The sequence below is a fragment of the Dermacentor albipictus genome, chromosome 6 (genome assembly GCF_038994185.2).
Source record: "Dermacentor albipictus isolate Rhodes 1998 colony chromosome 6, USDA_Dalb.pri_finalv2, whole genome shotgun sequence".
NCBI classification, from domain to species: Eukaryota; Metazoa; Arthropoda; class Arachnida; order Ixodida; family Ixodidae; genus Dermacentor; species Dermacentor albipictus.
In genome coordinates, this window is record NC_091826.1 from 4,085,076 (window position 1) to 4,094,465 (window position 9,390).

The 9,390-nt window shown below is 47.8% G+C and overlaps 1 protein-coding gene across 1 annotated transcript in view; it reads left to right on the plus strand.

The window, feature by feature from the left end:
- The window catches only part of LOC135917030 (microtubule-associated serine/threonine-protein kinase 3-like), a 391,234-nt gene extending 387,190 nt beyond the window's left edge, over positions 1-4,044 (plus strand). Inside the window, exon 12 of the mRNA XM_070539813.1 lies at positions 3,744-4,044. Coding sequence (XP_070395914.1) covers positions 3,744-4,019 — 276 coding nt within the window. The 3' untranslated portion in view covers positions 4,020-4,044. The remainder of the gene's footprint in view (positions 1-3,743) is intronic.
- Positions 4,045-9,390: the final 5,346 nt, after the last annotated feature.

Below are 9,390 nucleotides of genomic sequence, written 5' to 3' on the forward strand. Positions count from 1 at the left end.
ATGAAGGGAAAATTTATTAATTACCTCCCTTCACCTTGCGGGTTGCCGCAAAACTATTACGTCAAACCCCTGTATATCTGCAGCCTTCCTGATGCTGCCATTTGGAGATCCCAAGGCAAGAATCATGTTTTCCTTCTGCACATTACAGAAATACATGGTGACTAGGACGAAACAAAACGCACGTTTAAACCTTTGCACTCACGTAGTCAATTCGATTTTGTGGCGATAGGTCTTGTGGCAAAAAAAAAGAGAAACCATCCGTGCACTTCATCTACGCTAAGAGAAGAGCTATCCCAGCTTGTTTCCAACTAACACCAAACGCGACTTGATACTTCAGCCGAGACGCGGCAGATAAGGAACTAGCTCGATCACGATGTTTTTCCTAAATTTCCTTTATATCGTTCTAGCTAACTCAGCTTGTTCGAGGGCTATGCTTTATTATGCGGGTGGGAGCGCAGTCACGTGGTATTTTTCATATTTTGCGGGGTTTATTCATCAGTCGGAAAAAGATAAGGGACACCTTAGGGGGATAGTGCCTTTAAGGGTATGACGCGATAGCTTAATTGTCCCCTTCATTGGTTTTTATTGTTACACAGTCACTGTTTTTGTTCGCATTCATTCGTTTACAACGATTATCACAGCACAGGTTGGTATTGTTGTACCCATTCGTGGTTGCGAAGTTTGGGATGCGATACCGCCGTATATAGACTGCATACAGGCTGCCGGTACCTCGTGCTGGGCCGTCTTCCGAGGCGTGTGCTCGCCCACCTGCAACACGCCCACGGAGACCGCGGAAGACAGGTGCGGAGAAAGCGGAAACCAATTCGCACAGAGCGCCAGCGTTGTATACGCGACGCGCAGACGCGTGAGTGGGAGGCGAAACGCCAGAAGCTTTCTCCGCGTCCGCGGTCTCCCTGGGCGTGGCGCAGACGGTCCAGCACGAAGTACCGGCGACGACACGACGCCAAAGACGAACCGGGCACATTATCCATTGCAGAACTGACTGCAGCACGCTGAAGACAGAAATGACGAACGAAGCTTGCATGAGCTCGCGCGCCATCTGTTGGACAGCGGTGTAATTAGAGTGCGGGAGGGGGCACAGCCGCATGGTGTGCCGACACCAACAATCTCGTCAAATACGGCTTCGTCTGAGTGACCGCACGGCATAAACACCTGCTTATATTGCAAGCTGGCCTGTGTAGCGAAGCGGTAGCGTGTCCGACTCCCCCAACCCGACGGACTCAGTTCGAATGCAGTTTGGGAGCATTTTTTTTCTTGAAAGCTAAAATCGTTTACTCAATAAATTTAGAGGATTGTGAACCATCACGTGACTGTGACGTGGCTTCTCGACACGCCCTGGACGCCGCCGCCTTTTTCGCTGTCGCGTTAAAATTGGTACTTCGCTGAAAATACCACAATTAGATGTCCCTTGGCTGTGCCTTATTCACACTCCGATAATTAGGATAGTACGTCTCGAGTTCAATGATTACAATTACCTTATTAAATTTCAGTATTGAAAAAATTCGTATCAGCTACTCAACTGTGCCGGAAACAATATGCACTAAGTTTTCCTTGAGTAGCGCAATTACTCTTTTTTCAATCTGGGTGCATGATAGTTAACGGGGACACCTTTTATATATTTATGACCTCTGCGTGCCAGTGACGATGTTTCCATCCCTAATAAATGATGTAAATTGTTAGAAAAGTTCCTTTTTCATGAGTCGTTAGCATTCCTTACTGCAAGAGAAGCAACACTGACACACATATCCTTCACGTGCATTTCCCACGGCGTTGATAAAAGACTCTGCTGAAGGGGTCACTGAAGTCTGCAGGTTTTTCTCAGGGTCAAAAAAGGACGCAATGTGAAACGAGGTGAACGTACAGCAACATACTTATTCTCTAGGCATAGGCTATCAATACCTTCATAAATAATTTTATATAGGCTACCTCCTTCTCCTTAAAAAATATACAGTTTGTCCTGTGTATATTTAAATATATTGTATATATGCGTGCTGTTTAGAGCAGAAATTTAAAACAACGTTGAAGTGAGAAAATACGGACGAGGCAGCAGCCGCTGGTGCTTCCAATGCGCGTGTAGCTCCTATTGTCAGAATTTGCAGAAATAAAGCGAAAGTATGAATTAAAAGGCCGTGCACGTCCGCGCCAACACTGATGCAGTAAGCTATGAGCCACAATAAAAGTCTGAGTGAAAAGGTCGAGGAAAGTCAAAACAAACCTCAAATGATGTGTGTGACAAAGCTCTGGTAATGTCATTTTCGGGGTGTGTTTGTGGAGGTGGGGGGGGGGGGGGGGGGGCGTCGGTTTCCGCATCACCGGGAGGGTGGTCCGCGCCTATGCGCGGATGTAATCGTTACCGTAAGGTAACTGCGTGGTGGCCGAACATGCAACCACCGCCGACGGCAGCGACAAATACCGACAGGGTAGGCCATCGCGTCGTTGCAGTTTGTCTTGCCGTGCCAGCGTACGCTTTTCAGGGAATCAGTGGTATATGATTCGATGTTGCGGAAAGCGATTGTATCAATGTATTTATAATGATGTGACACGCTGTGTTCTTCAATTGGCAGACTACTCGGACATATCGGAGGAACTGCTCGGCGCCGGCTAGCAGCCGACGTTCGGGAGACGCAGGAATCACCCGTGGCATTCGCGAAGCGATCACCGCGCCGCGCAGTAAGCCCGCGCCTTCTCCCGTCAGCAAGCGTCTGCTGGCAACTACAGCGCGGATTTGATTTTCTCATTCGACGGCGTTTCCTCAGATTGTCTTCTCTCTCGGGGACAACTAGGGGCATCTGTGAGTGGAGCCCTCGTAACCTGTCAAGTGCAGCTGTCACCTTCTAGTGCCATTATAGTATCACTAGAAGTATGTTCATCACTGCGAAGCTAGAATGACAAAATACGTTTTTATACAGCATGTCTAGGGATTCCTAGCTTCGCCGGAAACGATTACCTTCCACAAGCTTTGGCGAAGCGTTTAGCAACGAGTCTACAGCAGGCGGGGACCCAGTCCTAAACGCGATAGCGTTAAGAAGCTCGTGTCGCAGAAAAGCCGGTGTCGGTGGCGTTGGCCGTGAGCGAGAAATCCCGGAAGGCAATTCATAAATAAAAACAACTTGCAAGATGGGCTGGGTGGGAATGGAACCAGGGTCTCTGGAGTGTGAGACGGAGACGCTACCACTCAGCCTTGAGTTCGATGGTTCAAAGCGACACAAAAGCGCCTCTAGTGAATGCGGTGCTGCCTTAGAAACGTTCCGTAGAAAGTTATACCGCGGTGTATATCGGTAATTATGAGCATGTAAATTACAGAAGTCGCAGTTAAGCGAGTAGCGAAGTACGTTTCCGCTACATTTCTTCTGCGCTTGGCGCACACGCAGAGCCATCTTGCGGCAAACACAGAAGACCCCCCTCCTCGCAACGTACGGCGCTGCCCCAACAGGTGGCGCGCCACTCGCCCGCTTCTCCCCTTCGTCTCGTCAAGAGCATGCCGAGCGAATGAGTGGGCGGTGCGAACGGGGTGCGATAACGCTATCGCGTTCCACTCTTGAAGGCGAAGCTTAAGCGTCCTCCAATTTTTTTCTCTCTCTCTCAAAGGGATCGGGGGTGGTGATCGATTTGTTTCAATGCTGTCGGGTTCTGTTCAGTAAGCGTTAAACCTACTTTGCGAACGCCCCAATCGAGACTCGCGCGAGGTCAGAGCAGAACAGCCAACGCGCCGTCCACTGCAGGCGACGGAGGTGCAGGTGACGACGCCCAACAAGCGCCTCTACCCGGGCGACGTGCTGCTCATGGTGGACGGCGTGCCTGTGGACACCATGGACCAGCGCGGCGTCAGGGCCGCCCTCGCCAAGGGGGCCGACGAGCTGAGCATCACCGTCGCGCCCATGTCGCCCCTGCGCCTGCGGAGGCCCTCGTACACGCGGCTGCACGAAACCGTCATGTCGGACGCCAACGTGCCCGAGCCATCGGCGAAGGCCAACATCGAGGCCGCGCCGCAAAAATAAAAGCGCTGTAAACCACTTTGCGCATTCAAAGTGCGCGTTTCTTCTACCTGTGGAACAGCATTTGTCCGTCAGTAACGAAACCGGACAATGAGCGTTACTTTTATCGCATGTCCACGATATGGCTCTTCCTTCAGCTCTAAATAATCCTAGTTTAAATGTCTTTCCCATTATTTTTCTATTATTTTATTATTTTCTATAAGGCATTTCATCACCCGCTGTTAAGCAACAAACTTATTTACCCTTCTCCGTATGTATTGCCCATACTAAATCACATTCATAAGGTCGGCATTTCATTATGCAGATCCAACGCTTTCTTGCACGCATTTGTACCACGCACATCCAGTGAGTGGAATCGCCTTCTCGCCTCGACGGCCACGATCGCAGACCACCAGTTATTCAAGAACGTCATATCTAACACTGCATAACTAGGAACCTTTTCAGTAGCGTAGCTAGGTCGTCTGACTCCAGGGGCCCATAGGTCTTCTGTCACCTCCCCCCCCCCCCCTAATGTTGTCGAGGAAGGCGAGGATATCGACAATTTCCGGGTTTCAGCACCAGTACAGCCGCCTTGAATACCGCACACGCTCCCCGGGTCCCCCTCTCCATCGCTTTCTTTCCCAGAGATCGCGAATGCAGCAAATTTACACGCTGTTTTTCCTGCGCCAAATAACACAGGGTGCTGCATTGATAACGTGTGATAAGCCCACAGGCACGTACCCAGGATTTTTTTTCGGGGGGGGGGGGGCACCACCTCCATCATCATCATGGTCATGATCATCATCATCCTGTTTTATGTCCACTGCAGGACGAAGGCCTCTCCCTGCGATCTCAATTACCCCTGTCCTGCGCCAACCGATTCCAACTAGTGCCCGCGAATTTCCTAATTTCATCGCTCCACCTAGTGTTTTGTCGTCCTCGATTGCGTTTCCCTTCTCTTGGTACCCATTCTGTAACTCTAATGGTCCAACAGTTATCTAACCGGCGCATTACATGACCTGCCCAGCTACATTTTTTCCTCTTGATGTCAATTAGAATATCGTCTATACCCGTTCGCTCTCTGATTCAAACCGCTCTATTTCTCTCTCTTAACGTTATGCCTAGCAATCTTCGTTCGATCGCTCTTTGCGTGGTCCTTAACTTGCTCTCAAGTCTCTGCCCCATATGCACTGACAAAATGCACTGGGAAATGCACTGGCAAATGCATTGGCACTGGACATATTGCACTGGCAAAATGCACTGGTTGCACACCTTACTTTTCAATAACAATGGTAAGCTTCCAGTCAGGAGCTGGCAATGTCTGCCGTATGCGATCCAACCTATTTTTATTCCTCTGTGAATTTCCTTCTCATGATCAGGGTTCCCTCTGATTAACTGACCTAGGTAAACGTACTCCTTCACAGTCTCTAGTGGCCGACTGGCCATCCTGATCTCTTGTTCCTTTGCCCGGCTATTTATCATTATCTTCATCTTCTGCATAATAATATTCAACCCCACTCTTACACTCTCTCTGTTAAGGTCTCCAATCATTTGTTGTAACTCGTCTGCATTGTTGTTGAATAGAACAATGTCATCGGGAAACCGAAGGTTGCCGAGATATTTGCCGTCGATCTTTACTCCTAAGCCTTCCCAGTTTAATAGCTTGAATTTTTCTAAGCACGCAGAAAATAGCTTTGGAGAAATTGTGTCACCCTGTCTGACCCCTTTCTCTATAGGTATCTCCCCGCTTTTCTTGTGTAGAATTAAGGTAGCTGTAGAACCTCTGTAGATATTCTAACGCGAAAGACAAGTCAGTAAGACGAGAAATTATTAACAGATTATATTTACAACAACGGTTGCAGCGCTGACCGGTTAGATTCACAGCGCGAGCACAGTTCGTTCTTCCTCCTCTTTTCTGGAGTGTTGGCGCCTACGCGCCTCGTTCAAACAAATACCTCACGCATGTAGCAATATTTTCCAAGCTTTTTACGTAAGCGTTCTGTACTCATTGATTACGTAGTGCCTCTACGATTGCTGGTATCTCTACTGAATCAAATGCCTTTTCCTAATCGATATAAGCCACATAGAGAGGCTTATTGTACTCTGCAGATTTCGCGATAACCTGATTGATGACATGGATGTGATCCATGGTAAAGTATATCTTCCTGGAGCCAGCCTGTTCCCTTGGTTGACAAAATCCAGTGTTAACCTTATTCTATAGGAGATTATTTAGGTAAATATTTCATATAATACTGGGAGCAAGCTAATGGTCCCATAATTGTTCGATTCTTTAACGTCTCCTTTTTTTGTGGATTAGTACTTTGTCTGCATTCTTCCAGTTTTCTGGGACCTTTGCAGTCGATAGACACTTCGTATAAAGAGCCGCCAGTTTTCTAAGCATTATGTCTCTTCCATCTTTGATTAAATCGACTGTTATTCCACCTTATCCTCCCGCTCTTCATCGTTTCATGTCTTGCAGGGCCCATCTGACCTCATCGCTAGTTATAGGAGAGTTTCTGTATCCTGTTCATTACTGTTTCTAAGTGAACTATCGTGACTCCTCTGGGTACTGTATACACGTCGGCTTAGAATTTTTCCGCTGCTTTTACTATATCTTCGAGATTGCTGATGATATTATCCTTCTTATTTTTTAGTGCATGCATCATGGTTTGTCCTATGCCAGTTTTCTTTTTTTACTGATCTCAGGCTGCGTTCATTTTTTACGGCTTCTTCAGTCTTTCTCATGTTATAGTTTCGGATATCAATTATTTTCGCCTTGTTGATCAGTTTTGACAGTTCCGCGAATTACGTGACGCTGTGTGGCCGCCAGTCCCATACAACCGCGTAGAGCGCAGGACTCTGCGATTCAAGACGTACTGCGCTCACTGCGAAAGGTTAGAAAAACACCCACGTAAGCACAGCAGAGAAGTGGCTACGTGAGGCGGTTCAACGGATAACTGTAGAAGCGTCATCCAAAACAAGTAATTGTTCTCCACTTCCGGCGGCGTTTTCTCTACTTCCTTTCTAAATAAAAAGATGTTGATCCATAAATATTCTCATAAACAACGTTTAACTTTTTTATTATTCGCTTTTGCTTTCAGTTTGGTTGTTGCCTTGGCTCTCTCCCTTAGTAGATCGCTTAATTTCTGAACTAGTTGAGATTTTTGTTTCCAGTTGCCAATTTTGCACGAAAAGCGCTATACATTTAGGGAAAAACAGACGAGCTAACGGGCGGCAGTCATCTTGCTTATGGGTTTAAGGGTTATTGCAGGGTTTCATGATGGACGCTTTTTCAGATTATTTTATTTCCCACCTTATCTAACCCATATCACCTGTATATGGTTCCGGGCATCTGCCAGCGTCGCGGCGAGCCGTAACTCAAGGAAACAATGAAGCAAAGGGATAAGTTAAACGCAATTGGCGTTTTCTCCGGCCGCAACTCGTTCCATGAGAGTACAGACCAGCTGAGTAACAGCCGCATCCCTCTCCTGGTCCCAGGATCCGCCTAAACAAAGAAGGTTGAACTAACAAAAGCAACAGGTATGCGCGTGACGGTTGAATAGATGGCGACAACTGAACGCATCTCGAGTTAATCGCGCGGGTGCGGAATCTACCTGAAAACTGTCCTTCACATTGCAAGAGATGCCGATAACTACCGCCATTTAAAAGGAGTGAAAAAGGCAGCATAATGCTGACCGATGAACAGCTGCGAAATCTGTACATTGATCTGGCGGCGGTTTAGGAATGTGTGAGGAGTGGTGGCGTGGGTGGGGAGGGGAGGGGAGGGGGGGGGGAGGTATGCCACTTGATTTCGTGGGGGGGGCGGCCCCCCCGGCCCCCCCCTCCCCTGGGTACGTGCCTGTAAGCCCATGTGCACATCTGTCAGACTGTAAGGCTTGGCAGCGAATACAAATGCGGCATCGTGGAAAATATGGCTCACGTCACAAGTAACAAAATATATCTTTATAATAAAGTTTAAATTACCAATTTTAGCGGCAATATTGCATTTGCAACATTGAAGCCCGACATTCATATCTCGCCCAACAACTCCACAAAAATCGTCGTAGGCAGTATGACACGCAGTATTATGTCTGTGGGCAGCCCTGAACGAAAACGAAAATTAAATTGTTTGTCAGTGACGCTGATCTCCCCACCCTATTAGAAAACGCTACCTGCCTCCCCGTTGCGCGGGCGCCAATGCTATGACAATTACGAGTTCTCCTCATTCTGATCAATAAAGCCTTGTAAAGCCTTGTTTTCATTTGCTGCTATACGGACAAACGTGATTATCCGAGCTGCGGTACCGCCGCAAGATTGGGAACAGAATAGAGCACGCTTCGCGTCGATTCTTGGCGTCACCATAAAAAAAGAAAAAGGCCGCGATGAAGCCCGTGCCAGCGAAAGCTTGCACTACTATTGGTCTGCACTCACAATGGAGAGGATTGAGGGATCAACGTCACTGGTCCACTATTTAATATTTATGTCGCTGCTGCCATACTGGGCGCCGCGCGCAGTGCCAAAGTACTGTAGGCTGTTGCACCCAAAACGATTTTGTTTAAGAAGTTTTTGTTGAGTTATTAATATGACTTTGAGTCCTCAATTTTCAAATTGAAGTGCTTCCTCTATAAGTGCTAATTACGGGATTACTAAGAATATAGTTATTACTTATCTGCCATATTTTTCGCGCTACAGAGTTCCTAGTAATGACAAAAAGAAATAACTTCATAGAATCTCGATCGGAAAATAGCCTTACATAATTCACCTTTTTTTTAAATAAAATTCTGTGCAGCTGATACAGACACTGTACTTTTGACATGAAGTCACACAACAGTTTTCTGAAGCTTTCGAGGGTAAGAAGTAAAGCGTGAAACATAACGGCAGGTTTCGCAGCGGCTTCTCGAAGCGAGCGGGAGAGGGGAACTAAAAGCGAGCCGGACATCGCGGCGGGCCCGCGACTACAACCTGTCGAGTCATACGCCGCCAAACTCTTCGGCCGAACCGAGTCTGAAGACGATCCAGAGAATCCAATTCGCGACTTTTGACGGCCCCACTTATGCAACGTCGCTCTCAACGAACACTTCCCCGTAAACGCGAGCGCCGGGCGCGCTGGTTGAACGCCCTCTTGCTGCTGTCTTTGTTCGTCTTCACTGCGCGTTCTAAATGGAAGAGGCACCCAAGAGCCCCAACGCCTTACAACGCCTCATTGTATATTTAGCGACTACTGCTCCCAGCATGAACGCACAGCACGAGTGCACCCCACATGAAACGTTCCGCTAAGGCGAGTAGTTTAGCGACCATTTCGCGAATTAAAATGTTTAGCCCGCACATTCGTGCAATTATTTTGTGGGGTGTTGATAGAGCTGCAGCCGACAATTCTGCGGCGCAACGCATCGGG